Raw genomic sequence first — 17,458 nt, 5'->3', positions numbered from 1 at the left:
TTTTTTCCAATTCATTTTGACAACACTGGAAAAATGTGTTAATATTATGCCAAAATGTGTAGGTACAGATTTACAACGCCGATCATAATCGCAACGACATCTTTATTTAACAGCTTTTCAGTAAGCTTCTGGTTTTTTTGGCTATTCTGGTTGAATTTTCATAGTTGGCAGCAGCTCTTTTTTCGACAGTGTAATCACAACATTGCAGAAAAAGGTAAAACAATAAAAGATCATGGCATCTAGTTTAATCAACTAAATTCATCAGCATCCGTTTGTGAAACCAATTTAATTTGTAGCCCGTCATTGTAGCATAGATTCAAATGAGAAATGTGTGTTCTCCGTGAGCTGCTGGAGACGAGGACCGACGAAAATGGGAGGAAGCAAGCTCTTATTGCCGCCATCATGTGGGCTGCACTGAGTATAGAAATGGTAGAGAATAAAAGGAAAGCTGGATGAAACGAAGAAAATGAAAGAAAGAAAAAGAGCCTGTGGGCGGTTTAAAATAGAGAAGGAAGGAGGAGGGGGAGGGGGGGAAGGGAAGGGCTTGAATGTCGAGGGGACCTGGTGGAGCGCCATCAGAGTTCCGTGGAATCCCAAGGAGTAAAGACGCACATATCAACAAGCTTTTTCTTTTCTTTTTCGCTACGTTTTTCAACCGTGTTGTGTGTGTGTATGGATATTTTTCGTGTGCATTGAATTTATACTTATTTGCTAGTTGGGGTTTTGCTTCAAGTGTTGGCACCCTCAGGCGATCGTTTTTAGTGTGTCGTCTGTTTTCGAGTCCACACAAGTTCATCACCGGCAATTTTCGTCTCTTTTTTTCGGGTAAGTGTGTCTTCATTTCTACGATTATTTTGTCCATCGACCATCTTCCACTTTTATTATGCGAAGCTTTGGGCGAGGCTACTAGTCGTTTTTGTGGGTGCTGCTTGACGAGTCCCTCCAGGGCCTCTCTGTTTTTGTAATTCCTCCAGCTCTAGCCAGTTGAAAAGAAGTAAATAAGCAAGAAAGAGGATTGATGTGTGTGTGTGTGTGTGTGTGTGTGTGAGCAACATGATGGAATAAAGAATGAAGGGGAACACCTTGATGACCTTGCTTCGGTAACTTATTCAAGTACAAACCTCGAGGCTTTTGTCAAAGTCTGTAAGATAATTTTTGGCTTTTTCGTCTGCTGACCCTTTTTGTTCTTACGGAAGTGTAGAGCAAACGTTATAGGTAGCACCGACGTGCCTGTACACTGATATCGGTTCGCCGTGATGGGAGAGAACACAAGCGCTGCTGCCTGTCCATATATGTTCAAAACGTGAGCGGCCGAACCAAGGGAGAGAGGCGGTGCTTAGAGAGGCTGTTCACCGCCCGAGTCTTTTTGGCTTCGACCGATCGTAGGCGTTGGACGCATCGTGTGTCGACGGGTTTGTGTTGTTGTATGTGCGCGCAAAAATTGGCGATTTCTCTTCCATCCGTCATTGCACCTGCTGTCGGACCCTATCTTTAAATAATAGAGAGAAAATGCATGTCGTCGAAACCGCCATTGCGGGTTCCCGACGCCCGAGTAAAAGTCTATACATGGTAGCAATATGGGCGGTGTAGTGTATAAATAAAAAGCTGAACATTTTCCTTTTCCCAAAAGCGGCAGCCAGCCCTGCAAGGGAAGAAGAAGAAGAAGAAGAAGCTGTGGGAAACATTCTATGACGTCATGAAAAAACGTTCATTCACCTCGACAAGTTTTCTCTCCTCGTTCACGCCCTTCGACGAATTGACAACCGGCCGAAATATCGGGGAGAAATTACAAGGAGAAAATAAGCAAAAAAACATAAAACCTCATTTCCTACTTTCCAATCGTCCATTCATGTTTGAAATTTCATTTTGTTTTATTTTTTTTTCTCCTGTGGGCAGGGCGAATGTGGGAGCAATAGGGAACCGCAACGAAGAAAGTCTGACCAACTGTTTCAAGTTGGAGGAAGATTGTATCGCCACATTGCGTCCAGGCGGCCAATCACGTATCCGGCGTTAGTTCTAGTTACTTGCAAACTGTGTGTGACCGAGAAAACAGAAAGAAAATGATTTGGTCAGATAAAGAGAAAGGCGTTGGGCCATCCGCCTGCTGATTGTATTTTTGGAATTCTCTTATCTTCCCATCATCATTTTAGCCAAGAATATTGAAATTAAGAGAATTGCGAGGCTACGAGAGAGTATTGTTCATATTTTTGTAATTTGATGGCCAGATCGTTCTTGTGGAGCTGACAGCCCCCGGAGACGTATCGCTCCTCTGCGGAGACAACCAACACATCCATCAGAATACTACTACGCAAAGTTAGTTTTTACACGGTTCTCTCAGACCCCTTCTGGTCTTTTTTGTTTTTTCTTTTCCACTGTGTCATCGATCGTCGTTCATCTCTCGTGGCTCGGCGTTAGTTGTCGTCCGGATCTTGATATCCTGGCGCATTTTCTAGTTTGTTGATCTGTCAGTTTGACTTTGCCACATCTGGTCCGCCCCTCTCTGACGTCTGGTCTCGCTATGTTGGCTCCGGCGGAGACATACACACACACACACACTCTCTCACATATAATTAGCCTGCCGGAGCAGAAAGCCCCATGCTGCATGCGAGCAGCAGAGCTTGTGTGAGTGAGAGAGAGGAGGAGCTTTTTTTCTTTTTTGCTCGTCTTCTTGCTGCCTTGGAGATTCAGAAATAGAACCATCCGCACAACCGCCGAAAAATCTTGGGGTTCTGCCCTAGAAGGCTTGCAGGCGTCCCTGCAGTCATTTTTCACCCGTCAGGCCGGAAGAAACTGATTTGAGAAGATGAGCGCTTCCTCGAGAAATTGGCTTCCACCGTTTGTGAACTGCTGTTGGCTTTAGTGGAAAACAACTACTATCCTCATTGCAGTTGCCGATCGACCAGGTGCTGCGCAAGCAATATTCCAATTTTAGATTTTAATCTGTGCTCCTTCGTTTCGGGCTGTGTGTAGAGCTGGCTCCTGTTTTCCCTCTTGCAACATTCTGCCAAACCAAACCGATCAGCTCAACCCGAGTGTAGAGTTGAACTTTGCGATAAGATAACGGTCTGGCCCGGCCCCGCCATCAGCCAATCCTTGTTGTAGTCTTTTAATCCAATCAATAAAAATTCCAATTGCTTCTCTACTCGTTTTTACAGGAGAATGCGGTGATTTGGTGAGCCGCCTGATATTGTCACGGCAGCCGAAAACAACGGCCACGTAGTTAGCACCCCACCCTCGACGGCCAGCCGAGACGACGGAGTGCCTTGCGTACGGCTGGCCAGCCGCCTCACTACCTTTCTCAGTTGCTCGGCCCACGTGGGCGCTTCACGTCACGTCCACTACCCCAGTCTCAACGCCTGTCTCATCCACCAGGGCCGGCCCTCAACTTTCCAGTGTCGCACGGTCCACTTTGGTTACGCAATTCCCGTCGTCGTGCACAGATATTGTCGGGCTCCCGGTGAAATCGTCTTGGATAGTCATGCCCATCTCGATCCGGCCACTGCCTCCTATCTGTTAGAGCAGCACCCGGATTTAGTGGCCATCGCCACCACCCTCCGCAGTAGCCCAGTCAAACCCGCCAGCGGACCATCGTCCGTCATTCAAGCCGCCAAACTGGCCGCTTTCAAGTCGGTCGAGGTGCGGACTCATCACCGCTCCGGCTCGCAGACGCCGCTCATCCAGACGGACGTGCCGTCGCCCAGTAAAATGGCGGTGGATCCCAACGAACTCTACGACCAGCTCATGCGGCAGAACTCTGCCGAGCAGGACATCCAGGCCATCGCCAAACAAATTTCCGATCACGCCGAAGCCATTTATCAAACGTGGAAATCCAAAGGATTGACTCCCAATGAACTGCTCCATTTGCATTCGGCGGAGACGGCGGCAGAGACTCCGGGCGGCGACGTGCCGGCTGCCCCATCCTTCCGGCAAATGAGAACATCGGTGGAGAGACGCAGCCATTCGACTCCGCATGCAGAGAGACCCAAATCCGGATCGTCTCTCTCTCCTGTCGAACTGCTGGCCAGCCCGCAGCTGGATGCTACCCTCGAACAACTTGTCAACAGCTTTGTGCACGAAGATAAGGCCCGGTTAGCCGCCAGAGCGCGCACTGTATCTCCATCGCCGGTCGGCATCCATGTTGTCCAGCATCAACCGACGTCGGCGGCGGCTTCGACCATCCAGTCGGCCCTTAAACGTTTTGAAATGAAGGGCCTGAATTACGAATCGGCTCGCAGCCGACAAAGCCAGCCGGAACCGCCAGTTGTATCCGAGTTGGGCAGCGCAGTCAGAACGTCGCCTTCTTTCCAGGAAGCCGTACAGTCGACTCATTTGAACCGGACATCGCCTGGGCAGTCGCCAGTGGCAGAGCCATCCGGGACGGTGAAAAGCCGAGCTCAAAGATTCGCCACCCGCATAGAACTGGCGAACGCGTCTCACGTTTCGCCCAGTTGGCCGGTCAAGCGAGCCGTTTCGCCCGGCCCAGTTCAATATCACAAGGTAACTGTCGTGGCCGAAGTGGCAGCTCACTCGCCAGTAGCAGCAGCAGCAGCAGCTACGGCGACGACTAAATCGTCGTCCAGCACGAGCGAAGTTGACAAAGAAGAAGAGAAATTAATCAACGCCCTCAAAACCGGTCAGGTTATTGACGAAATCGCAGTTCCTACATCTCCTACACCCAGCGATAATTTCCACCAGTCGATGATCAAAAAGACGAGAGAGCGACACCAACGGAACGCTCCGGCTGCTGCCCGAGTCGCTAGCAGCAGCGGCAACGCCGAGGAAGAACTGGAATCGCTGGTGGGCCGGTTGAAGATTATCGAACCGCCAGTGAAATCCTTGCCAGTCAGTCGAGAGAGCAGCCCGGGTCCCGCCATCATGTTGGGCGTTCGTGACGGTTCGCCTTCACGTTCCACCTCTCCGCGGTCGGTCAAACTCTCTGAAACTGTGCCCATTGCCGGCGTGTCGACCGTCGACTACGCCAAAGTGCGCTTCCAGGCCGCTCAGGCCCATCCGCTCACCCAGCAAAGACTGGAGGATTCCAGGACGATCGGCAAAGCCCAGAATTCGCCTCAACCGAATGTCGTCTCGGAAACCCGCAGCCGTTTCGAAGGATCGACTCAATCAACCCGTCCAGCCGTCAACACTTGCGCCGTACCCTGGCGATCCGGCGTCCAGTCCAACGAATGGTCACCCGTTCGCCCACCGGGCCCTGTCAACCTGGGCGATGAATTGCAATCGGCCCTGCAGCAATCGCAGTCGGCCGCCGGCTCTTCCGGCTTGAGTCTGGAAGCTCTTCGGCGCATGAAGACGCGTAAAATGCGCAAATCGCCGGAACCGCAGCCAACGGGATCCGGATCTAATACGGGCAGTCCAACTTCCTCTCCGCTGCCTCATCCGGAATTGACCGTCCAGCAGAAGCAGCACCTCCGCGAACGCAATCTCCAGCAGCAGGGATCCAGTGGTCATCACGTTGGATCGGTTGGATTGGCCGTCCAGTACACTTCGACGGGCATACCGATCCGGCCGTTTTTGACCCGAGGTTCCGTCGCCGAAAGGGTCCTGATTTTTGAAAAATGTCCGACGACCATCACGGCGACGGATTCGTCCAGCAAATCGGAGAAGGTGACCTCTGCCGCCAGCGCTACGACCCCCGAGAAATCGAAACGGGCCGGCAGCCCAGCTCCGCAACCTTGGCGACACTCCAATGATGTCCAAACTCGAGTCCAGGTCAGTCTCTTTTTGTCTTCTTTTCTTCTTTCGATGACATTTAATTCAACTCGGGTGAAACAAAAAAAAAGCAAGACTTGGAGGAGGAGATGACGTGGTCCCCCCTTTATAATAACGAGCGACGCATTCGGGATTGGCCAAAAACGCCCAGTCACACACAAGTCATTATGAAGTAGATCGCACATCTCCGCAAGGTCCCACCTTTTTTTTTTAAATTCTTTTTCAGCAGTCGAGTGTCTAATGGCGTGTCAGGTTTTTTGTGTTTGGTTTTAGAGAGTTCGCGTGTCCGTCTAAATGGGCGGAGGTGTCACATTTTTAAATTGTCACCCCGTAGTTTTCGGAATAGCTTTGGGATCTCATAACTAAACCTTCAGCAGTCGCCCATTGTCCGCTAATATTTGATACGTTATTCGAAGGATGGGTTACACAAGAATGGGGAGTTTTCTGCCCAGGTATCTGTTTATGACACTGTACACCTGCCCTTAGAATTGTGAACGCCAAGGCGGTAGCAGCGGGGAGATAGAATTTCAATGGAAACGGGAGAATCCGTTTCGCCGGATGCGCTGTCTAGTAGTAAAAACATATACATGGCCTCTCACTTTCCTCAAGTCTTGGAAGAACGAGTTCAGTTGAATGCGAGCCAGATCAGATCAGTTGGCTGGTGTACTGCCGTACTGTAATGCCTCCCAAAATAGCATCTTTTTTTTTCTTGTAAAAATTCTCAAGTGCCACCAACCCTAGTCTGCCCGAATTGAATTGAATATTATGGTCGGTACTTTTGCCTGGACCGCAAGACCTGGAAAAAAAACAAAAAACAACCGAATCAAATAACTATTGATTTTGGAAAGCCATTGAACATACCGTTAGGTGTGCTCAGGTGATTAACCTCCAGGGGAAAACTGATCCGATTTATCTATCTGGCGTAACGTTTTCCAGCTTATTTTTGTTACTGGGGAGCATTCCAATTTGAGGGTTCCAGAGGCCAATCACGATTAGCCGCAAGGTCGAGTGCCGTAGTTCGTTACAATCATCTTCCCAAGTACACCGAAAGCTGGTAATTGTTTGTATGGCAATAAGAAGAGCAGCGGAAAAAAAAAACAAAAGAAGGCACACGAAACCCCCCATCATTTGGAATAATTTGCTCAAAATGAATTCGACCTCGGTACACCTCCGTTACTTCTATTTTTTTCCATCAAATGTAAAAAATAAAAAAAAAATGGAATAAAATAGAATGGAATAAAATGATATAGTGAAATGTAACGAAGAAGTCAAGAGCCGAGTCGGTGATCATTATAGAACGAGTCACGCGAAACGGTCGTTTACACTGTTCACGACCGTTTTGCATGTAAAAATACCTGACCGTGGCCTCACATAGTCTTATACCTTTATTTCCGTACATCTGATTAGTTTATTCTCCTCTGACGGTACGTAGCGTACGTAGTTTTTTCCTTTTATTTTTATTGTTATCGGGAGACTCTTTTTCGCTTTGCTACTTTGCGCTCGAACGCACCGGCTGACCGCAATCCGTGCCTGCTGTGCTGGGGCTCGTTAAAAAAGAAATTGACGGAAATAACATCGAACTTTGCACCAGCGAAATTCCCCAATCGCGGGTAGTGTGCCACTCGTCGTATTAACTTGAAACAAAAACATGTTTTTCGTTCCTTTGTTTGTGTTTTTTGAAATTTTTCCCGGCATGAACGCCATCTGTTAGCGAAAATTTGAATTTTAGAAATATCCCGCTAGGTGGCGTTGATGCAAAAATGTCCCGACTTTTCGAGAAAAAATAAACTCGGAAACGAAATTCTTTTTCACATTTTCGCGATAAACAAGTCAAAGAACAGCACAGACCAAGGCGAAGTATAGGGAAAGATAAAATTGCACCGAAAGTGACATTTTTCATGGATTAAAGAAAACAAAAAGGTGGGGAGATTTTAGATTGAGTAAACTCAGGTTATGCAGCAGCAGCAGCAGCAGCCCCGAACCTCCTACTCTTTTTCGTCCTACATCACTTTGAGTCGCTGAAAAAAGATGCCAAGGCTGTTGCTGGCTGGCGCACACACACCGTGCTTGGCATTCATCCCTTTTGTGGGCATCCGATGTATGCAAAGTATGTGTGTCTGTGTCTCCTGGGTCCGAGTCGGAACACACACACAAGACAAACAACAAACAAAAAAAAAAGCCAGTTTAAACCAAACGTGAATGAAAAATAAGGCGAAAGATGAAAGTAAAAAAAAAAAACTAAAACTAAAATAAAAAAAAGACATGTTGTGCAATTTTTTCAAAAAATTTTAACAGTCAAAAAATAAAAATTTGGTTTGGGTCCGTCCTCCAATCCCGAAGGAAATATTATGGAATTCTTGCGTTAAGATTTTTTGGAGGGGGGAAGCTGTGGCAATGTTGTGAAATTTTGTCGAGTCGTCGCTCTGTGATTTGAAAGAATTTTGCAATCCTTGTATTTCTTTCAAAAATAAAAAAGTAGCATCACGAACGCACGCTAATCCACCCAAGGTTGAACGCAAGGACGCTTAGCAAACAAACGAGACCAAAGTAAAAGACCTTTTTGGCACATCATCAGCTCTACAATGTTTGTTTTTTTGTTTTTTTCACCCGTGCTGTAGAGGCGGAGGTTGTTGGTTTTTTGGCTCGGCAGGAAGAAGCTTAAAGCTTCAAACTTTTTGTTTGTGCGGCCCGTGGATTTCAGCGATTTCCATCTCGCCCTGCCCCAGAGGACCAGAGTGATCTACATGCGAGCCTCATTGCAACTTACCTTTCCTATAGATTTTTGCGTGACGTGCTATTTATTTTGGGTTGAAACCACTGGGCCAAGGACGCCAGTTGTGTATTTGCCAGCATCCCAACATCGCCAGATAGAGTTTCAGGCATGTCCACCAGAAATGATAAGCCCCCAGTCGGGGTTTACTAGATTTCACCTGTCCATCTACATCATGTCGCCATCCTGTTTGTGCCGATTATTTTAGCCTAAATATTTCGATTCCATCACATTCCGTCGGATCCAATCCAGTCGGTCGGCAGCTGAGTTTTTTTCTATGTAATATCTCGATAACAGCGTCGTACGTCGTGATGTCGCGTTTATTATTATTATTTTTTCTTTCTTTCTTCGTGTGTTTCAATTCTTTATTCTTGTTTTTCCCCCCTCACTCGCCAACCCGTCAGTAGGTGAAGGTTAATATCGGATCGCTTTCTCTCAGTCACGCTTTTTGTCGAGAGCCTCGACGCGCCGCAGGGCCGTCTTCCATCGATAAACTATCTACCTGAAAACCTTTTGTCTTCGTTATTGTTTCAATGTCAGTCATCCATGCACGCTGTCGATGTTTGTTAACTCTCACACGACGCTTAACCCTCACCGGCAGACGGGGGGGAAAAAATGCCACACAATCGTTGGATTCAAACAGCCAAAAGATGATGTGGATGCTGGAAATTTTATTTTATTTGTTTTTTTAGATTTTTCTTATCGTGACATTGAATTGCTCGTGTAATGGACTTGCACAATCTTTGAAAAAAAAAAAAAAAATTCCTTCATTGGAATTTTCCAAATGCGGTTTGAGACCTCGACTTGTTGCACAAAATGGCCAGCGTTTGAAATGGGACCGGATGGTGGCGTTGGAGAGAGAGAGAGAAAGATCCAGGTGATTGCTACAGCCCAGCAGCAGCAGCAGCTTTATAGTCTTTGGAGAACCAAAGGCCATTCACGTTAATCCTGTCCACACAAAAAAGGCGACACCGCCCTTGAGAATGAGAAATCAAAAGCCAGAAGAAAAGAAAATTCTTTCGATATTCTCTGACGAAGAAAAACCAAAAACCAAAAAAAAGTCTTTGACGTCCCTCGTTTGGGGCGAAGACTTTTGTCCACTTTCGGCTCAATTTCACCCTTCTCTCCACACACGCACACACACCCGTAGACTGATTGGTATTCATGTCGTATCTTTGACGCAGAATAGTCCTCCAGACCAACCCATTGGTTTCATTTCTCCTTTTTTTTTTCCTTTGTTTTAAAACCCAACATCTGGCACAGCAGTTTACTTAAAGTAGATAACGAAGGGGGGAGAGTTAAGCGCTAATGACCAGTTGAACACCGAAATCTGGGAAAAACAGTAGCTCTGCTTTTATCGTCGACTTTTGTGTGACTTTTTTTTTCCCGACAATGTTTGGCTCGTTTGAAAATTCGGGATGAACCGAGACTGACATTGAAAGACTTATCGTTCGATCAAACAGTTTTATTGTTCTTTCGTCTAGCGAGTCGTCGCGGCAAGTGACAAGGCGTCATTTTCCGTAGTCGTGTCGTGATTCTCTCAACACATGACCTTCTCTTCACCCGAGATTTTCATCTGAAACAAATACGATATCCGTGCGTGTATAATTGAACGCGCGACGAAGGTGAAGAATCCGATTTATTTTCCTCCTTTTCGAAATTTCATTTAGCTCGGAATGATTGGATTTTTAATTCGACAGTCACTTTTTTTTAATTTTTCAGATGTGATTATAGTCTTGTTTTTAAAAGTAGAATTAATTTTCTAACTCGATGTGAAGGAGGCGGCGGTCCGATGGCGTGCGGACGAGTGCCAATGAAGTTAAAAAAGAAAAAGAAACGGCCAGAGAAAATGTCTGTTGTCTTCATTTCATTGATGAAAATTATTTCGTCCCTTTTTTTTTAACGTTGTTTTTTTTCTTTTTCTTTTTCTTTCCCGGGTTTTTGTGTGTTTTTCCCATTTTGGGTTTGTCTTGTTCGGCGGGAACTTTGGAAAGATATTTCAGGACGTGACCGAACGAAAGAGGACATCAAAAATCCGTCTCACGTACGGGCAGCAACAAACGGCCGAGGGTCCCTAGCAGAAAAAAAAAAAAAAAAAAAAAAAAACGAGACAAAGTGGAGTGTTATTCAAATTCGATTCGGCTGGTTGCCCCGACGAGAAAATCCGCTCAACTCAAGAAAAGTGATGTGGGCACTAGTCGACGTGCCGAGAATGTAGTCGGCCGGTCCGTCTCACCTGCCGAGGAGCTCAAGGTTAGGAGCCGAGAGATGGTCCGCACGTCATTTAACATCCATCTCTCTCCTCCTTCTCTCTTGTGTGTGTCCGAGAGAGAAGAAATTGACCATTTCAAGTCTTAAGGATAAATATAGAAATTACACATGTACGAAATGTGAGCCGAAGCAAAAAAATCCGATTGATAAATATCAGATGGACAATTGAACAATAAGAAAAAGGGAAGAATCTCTAGGAGCTATTATTCGAAAGAGTTCATTGTCGTGTGTGTTGGTGGTTTTACGTATGCGTGTGATGAGGGCCAAGGTTCTCCACTCCACAGTTGGGGCGATCCGATGCAAATTGAAGAAAGGAAACGAACGGCAGTAGAGCGCCTCCCCCTTCGGACGCAAACGCCGACCTGCTGCTGATGCTGATGCCGCCGGGAAAAAAAAACATATGGTCTTATGGGGATGGTGGACGTGTGACGTCACTTGTACCTTTTCTTCGTGAACCCCTCCTACTTTTTTGTGTGTAGAAGTGTGCCTGGCTTTTTCTTTTGGGTCTTTTTTCGAATGCTTTTCGGGGCTAAGAGGGCGCTCTAACACACACCGTGCAGTGCCCGAACGATTGCGAGAGAGAGAGAGAGAGACCCCGCCGAAGGGTCGGGAAAAAAAAGCCTCCGCTTTCGCTTTAGTCGAGTCTGCGGTGTCTGGTGAGCAGCATGTTGACGCCGTTCATTCCCGCGCCCACGCTCTTTCCCCCATTTCTAATCGTGTCGAAACTTCATCCACTATTGTTTGTCTAAAGAAAACACTGCGGAATTTCGGTGAAATCTTTTTTCTCAGCTCGTGATCCTTGTGTGGCATGGCCGATTACGCCATCTGAAAAAAAAGAAAATAATAATCAAAGATCTTTCGGGTGTTGGGATTTGAACGCAAGTGAGCGCACTCGCCGCGAGTTGCCCAGTGCTGGTTTCGATCTATCGCTTGGGAAAAAACGAAGAAAAGAATAAAAGAATTGACCATGGTGAACGTGCGATGCCAAGCCTGCCAGGTCAAGTATCGGTTATTGGCGGCCAAGAGGCTCAACTTACTGGGCCTGGCTCTCGAAGCTCGGCCCCAGAAGCCCACACCTCGTTTCCCTTATCGGCCACCCATTCAACGCCGTCCGCGATCTTACATTATCCAGCCCGCTTCTCTGGTATACCTTAAAAACACAAGTCTCAGCTTTCCATTTTTCTACTATTTGTTTAACGATCCTACTAACGAAAAAACACACACACACTGTAGACAAAAGATCTTTTCTTTTTCTTCGAACGCGTGAACCGTGTGTGTGTGCGCCCTATACCAGCCAACCATAACAAACACGAAAAAAAAAAAAAAAAACTTTCGTGCTGGGCCCCAAGCCAAAAAGAAGAATAAAGAGAATTAAAAAGATGGTTAGATCTCTATACGTCAGAAATTGTTCTTGTGTAGCTGCTGGGCTGGCTGGCTGGCTGGCGCAGACGGCCTGTGAATTATTGTACGATCGCGGATAGGGTTCAACTATTTTTGTTTCTTGTTTTCTTCTAAGGTCGTTGAATAGCATCTCATCAGTTGGGCGTGCGTGTGTCCCGGAGTGCCCGTTGGCTCTCCGTTTATGTGTGTGTGTGTGTGTGTGTGTGTGTGGTGGATGATGTAACCTTGAAAAGCGGAGGAGAAGAAGAAGAAGAAAATATCGAAGTAGAGGCAAAAGAGACTATTTAACTATGCAGGGCCCGTCGAAGAAGTGGCAGCAGCCGTGTGTGGTGGAGGAGGAGCGGACCTCGCCCCAAAAAGGGCTGAAGGAAGATGTTGTTGTAGTTCCTCCAACTCATCAGATAAAAATAACGAACGGCCGTCTGTGTGTCTGTGTGTGAGAGTGCTGGATGGGGTCTTGCAAGTTGGTTTTCAAACTGACGTCTCAAATGGCCTTTTATTTTTCCTTATTCAATTAGCGCAGGGTTTTTTGAACGCAGCGTCACTTTTTTGGCCAAGCTTTTTTTCTTTCTCCCCAACTTTGTTATTTGCTCTTGACGAAAAGGATGTCGGACCATCTACCTGTTGTTATCTCATCCTGGCAATGAGATTTCATTGTGTGTGGCTTGTGTGTACTCGAGCGCTGACTGCAATGTTTGCCCTATCTGTTTTAACACCGAGCCCTCTGTGCAAATGCCCGAGACTCGGTTGTCGTCATCCCCCAGTCGTCTTTCGTTAATGGAGACGCGATCCTTTCATGGGGATCGGGAATCCGTCACTGTCAACTCGCCCGCCCTCTCCCGAGCTGACCAAATAAATACGGGCCCGCGTAACCGGCCAATGAGAATGTGAATGAAAAACACAAACAAAAAAAAAACAACAACCAAGAAACCAGTCCGTTCCGCTTTTTCTCGTCTGATGATTTATGAAGAGACGAGAGACAGAGACGTGAATAAATGACTCGACTATATCAACATATACAAATATACATATTATATGCTATACTCTCTTGCATCCCATTCAACTTTAACTTTACATGTTAATGAGCTCTTGTGTGGCTTCTACGCAGGGCTACACCAAGGATAACAACAAGGAGAATCGATCTACATCGACGACTATTTCATCACCCAGATCGACTCTACGCCGCCAGGCTAAAGCCAACAACAATCTCCTTTTGCCCAGGTGTGTGTGTGTGTGTTTTTCTTGTTTTGTTTTGTTTTTTTGCTCTGTCTGGTTGTCTGTCTGCCCGTCCGTCCGACATTCTTTTCGTGATTTTTTCGCCGACTGTTTTTCTCGTCTTGACTTTTCTTTGTTGGAATGTCTTTTTTTTTTCTCTCCCCCATATGGTACGGTATAGATTTTACTACCCAACGGGACGACCCATCAGCAAAGAACAGCTGGACGCCTCCCTGCTAAGGCTGGCCGCAACGTTTCAACAGCTGCCCAACTGCCAGGCCAGTCGCGAACATTTCGGAACCATCGCCAAGGTAATCGCCCGTCTCTTCAGTTTTCTTTTTCTTTTTTTCAAATTTCGGTTTCTTGTTCTAATGACACGTTGATTCATGTTGCTCGGTTCAATCTTTCAGGCTTGTGGTTGTCCTTACTACTGGAAAGCCATTCTGTTTATCGCCAGCGGCGGCGAAAAGCTTGGACATGTTACGCTGGAAACCTTCACCGACTTCTGGGGAAAGTAATAATGGACGAATAATTTTTTTTTTCTTGATTTATTTACTCAAATTTTTTCATTATTCACGTCTAATTTATTCTGATTATTAATTTTTTTTTTTTTTCGTTATTCAATTTTTTGTTTGTTTGTTTGTTTGCGTGTGTCTATTTGATAACTGACAGAATCATTAACAACTATCATGACGAAGCTTCGCGATTCGTTCAACTCTTGACCATGATCAACCTGAATGTGAGCGTCGGCAGGACGGACAACAATCTAAACGGCTCGATGAATAACAGCACCGGTTCAGGCCGGTTCTATCTGATACCGGAGGATTTCGTGCCGCTCGTTCAAGACGTGGTCGACACTCACCCAGGATTGACCTTCCTGAAAGAGGCGGCTGAATTTCATTCGCGCTACGTTCACACGGTAAATCTAATCAAAACCTTGTCGATAATTTTGGATATTTGAAATCAGTTCCGCAATGATTAGCAAATGTTGTCCTTGTTGCGTCTTGAATAGGTGATCGCCAGGATTTATTACAATGTCAACCGATCCTGGTCAGGGCAGATCACTCTCACCGAATTGCGTCATTCGAATTTGTTGGCCACGATTCGCTTGCTGGAGGACGAGGAGGACATTAACCAAATCACCGACTATTTCAGCTACGAGCACTTTTACGTCATCTACTGCAAGTTCTGGGAGTTGGATAAAGATCACGATCTCTTTATCGACAAGAAAGATCTGGCCCGTCACAATGACCACGGTATATATTAAATGGACCAACCGATTTCATCCAGTCGACTTTTGATTTCTTCCTTGGCAAGTCGGAGAAATTGAGTCATATCTTCTTATGTTTTTTATTTCCACGTGCCACAGCGCTGTCCTCCAAGATGATCGATCGGATATTCTCTGGAGCGGTCACCCGCGGCGCCCCTCACAATAATCGACTGGCCAAATTTGGCAACACCAACACCAACATGAACAATCAGCCGCGTATGAGTTACACCGAGTTTGTCTGGTTCCTCATCTCCGAGGAAGACAAGCGACACCCCACCGCCATCGAATACTGGTTCAGGTAGTAGTTGCAGGCTGTCCATATTTGTCTTTGTGGCTAGACACATTTTGACCGACTGCATCCGATTGGCAGGTGTATGGATTTGGACGGTGACGGCTACCTTTCGATGTACGAGCTCGAGTACTTTTACGAGGAACAGCTGCAGCGGATGGAATCGCTGGGCATCGAAACGTTGCCGTTTGAAGATTGCCTCTGTCAGGTTGGTGTTGTTGTTTCATCCCCCTTGCGACACACAGTCCTTGGAGCATCTAACTTTTCTCTTTTCATTTCTTTGGCGAGCAGATGCTAGACATGATTCACCCGGCCGTGCCCGGTAAAGTCTCGCTGAACGACCTCAAGCGCTGCCAGATGACACCCATCTTTTTCGACACTTTCTTCAACCTGGAAAAGTACCTGGATCACGAGCAACGCGACCCGTTCGCCTCGCAACGCGACCCCGATTCAGAGAACGGCGACGAAATACTCAAAGTAATTTCATCTTCTTTCACCATGTCGAAATGATGATTCCTTAGACAATATTAACACATTTTTTCGCTGATTGTTTTTTGGCATAGATATCCGACTGGGATCGCTACGCAGCCGAAGAATACGAATTGCTGGTGGCCGAAGAAGGCGGGCCGGATCACGGCGATGACATGTAAGTAGTCGGAAGAGAAATGATTGTGTCAATTTGGATGTTGTCGTCTTCGATGGCAGCCAACAAGATAAGAAAGGGTCGACTTGATGAGTGACAATATTTTTCAAATCCCTTGGTTCCGTTGTGTGTATGTGGCGACGATGAATTCCAGGCTCCACGATACAACCGTGTGAGATACGGGATGATGCACACGATGATTCGAGTACTTGCTAGTGTTGGTCGTGATCAGGTCGCGAGAGCGGTAAGCCATTGGCACGTACTCGTGTGTGTGTGTGTGTGTTTATTTTGTGCGTGTGTTTCTTGTCTCTTGTTGTTCTGATCCGTCCGTTTTGCCTAAAACTAACAGTCTCCGATCATTCGCCGTTTGCATGGCCAGGCGCAATGGCCCAGCTAAGCGAATCTGTTTGTTTTATTTCTCTCTTAAAATTTCCGAGATGATGGCATGCCGATTGAGCGCGCTCCGCTTAACTCGTGTTTGACTTGATCGTTTCAATTTACACGCGCAGGTTCATGCGGGAGGAAATGACCGCCAGCGAGGAGGATGGCGGCGATCATTCTTCTTTGCCCTTATCGATGGAACGTGACGTCATCATGGCCGAATCGGATGTGAACGACGACCATGACGACTACTCGCCGCTGTCGGTCCATTCGAGCCTGGGACTGGGCAACGCCGGCCATCGCTCCCTCTTCTCCGTCACACCTTGCTCGATCGAATACCAATATTGATCGCGCTCCCCACCCACCCCCCCCCCCTCACCCCTTGGCCATCAATGCGGCCCATCGCTGACGGCTACCAATCGGGCGTGAGCCAGTCTGTTCACGATCGACTAACGGCCAATTACGGATTGAAAGCAGTCAATACCATTGCAGAGCCTTAGCTCTGGTGTATATCCCTCTAATTGTGCAATATAATATGCAAAATATATTTAGTGTATTTCGGGAAAGGGGGGAGGGAGGGTAATTATTATTATTATTTTTATTGTTCAATTGACAAACTGATTACCGTGAAATCTTTTTTGTTTTGTTTTTTTGGGCTCCCTTTCCTCGCACACCCCTCAGTAATAACCTCACCTGAAAATATTTTGTGAATCACATTGTCCGTCTAGTCTCATCGAATTGCACATTTTTTTTTTAACCCTTTCTGATCTTGGAGCCACCGAGCTGTTTTGCTCTTATTGAATAGGAACGAAAGGAAAACAAATCAATAATTTGGATTCACGTTTTTTTTTATCGTTTATGATGTGTGTCCACCATTAATTTCTCTATTTTTTATTTTCACATTCTTTCATCACCTCTTATACATAGTTTCCACTAGAGATGATTTGAATCATTCGGTCGGGGTTTTTTAAAATAATAATTATTAAATGTCTTCTCAAAACGATGTTCATGATTTTTGAAACCCAGCCGTTGACACATAATTTAAAATTAATTATGATATGCTTTTCTAGTTTTTTTTTTTTTTTTATTCTCTTGATTCGTTTTCAAAAAGTGTGTTGGCAGTAGGGTGCGAAAGATGATATACATAATAATTAAAAACAATCCACCAATGGGTGGAATTATTGTTGCGTTTGTGCATTGTATTCAAAAAGTGACTCCTTATTCAAGTGAATGTGTTTATAACGTGCGGATGTGTCTCCTTGTCCCTGTGTGTACGTGGGGAGGTAAAACAAAAAATGAAATTCTTTCAAAAATAGAAGGGTTCCCTTAATAACTGCTGCCATAAAAAAAATAAACACGAATTTGTTTCATTACGCGGTATTATGTCATTTATTTTTAATATGTCGAAACCTTTTCTTTCTTCCCATTCATTTTTTAATCGATTCAACCGAAATGTTTGCATTCCACATTCCAGTTTTGCGAAGGCAATGC

General features: G+C 46.0%; 1 protein-coding gene across 3 annotated transcripts; it reads left to right on the top strand.

The window, feature by feature from the left end:
- The first annotated feature begins 105 nt into the window (after positions 1-105).
- On the top strand, positions 106-17,340 carry LOC124313058. 3 transcript variants are annotated; one of them, XM_046777764.1, is made up of 13 exons: positions 106-214; positions 716-825; positions 3,156-5,727; positions 13,278-13,390; positions 13,566-13,695; positions 13,795-13,898; positions 14,057-14,303; positions 14,397-14,640; positions 14,754-14,952; positions 15,025-15,151; positions 15,235-15,420; positions 15,507-15,589; positions 16,096-17,340. In XM_046777764.1, exons 3-13 carry the CDS (start codon positions 3,706-3,708, stop codon positions 16,313-16,315), a joined length of 3,675 nt encoding a protein of 1,224 aa, XP_046633720.1. In that variant the 5' UTR covers positions 106-214; positions 716-825; positions 3,156-3,705; the 3' UTR covers positions 16,316-17,340. The 3 variants fall into 3 exon arrangements, 2 of the variants coding, with proteins under 2 accessions (XP_046633720.1, XP_046633730.1); XR_006910668.1 differs by lacking the exon at positions 106-214 and adding an exon at positions 15,741-15,830 and having other exon boundaries at positions 568-825; positions 16,096-16,207; XM_046777774.1 differs by lacking the exons at positions 106-214; positions 716-825 and adding an exon at positions 2,735-2,903.
- The last annotated feature ends 118 nt before the right edge of the window (positions 17,341-17,458 follow it).

The sequence above is a fragment of the Daphnia pulicaria genome, chromosome 1, assembly GCF_021234035.1.
Source record: "Daphnia pulicaria isolate SC F1-1A chromosome 1, SC_F0-13Bv2, whole genome shotgun sequence".
Lineage (NCBI taxonomy): Eukaryota > Metazoa > Arthropoda > Branchiopoda > Diplostraca > Daphniidae > Daphnia > Daphnia pulicaria.
This window is presented reverse-complemented; position numbering and strand designations above follow the sequence as displayed.

Excerpts from the sequence above, each read along its gene's own strand:
- LOC124313058 (XM_046777764.1), top strand. The coding sequence starts at position 3,706 with ATGGCGGTGGATCCCAACGAACTCTACGACCAGCTCATGCGGCAGAAC. Across the intron at positions 15,152-15,234 it reads TTGAAGATTGCCTCTGTCAG|ATGCTAGACATGATTCACCC; the intron begins GTTGGTGTTGTT and ends TTTGGCGAGCAG. Across the intron at positions 15,421-15,506 it reads ACGGCGACGAAATACTCAAA|ATATCCGACTGGGATCGCTA; the intron begins GTAATTTCATCT and ends TTTTTGGCATAG.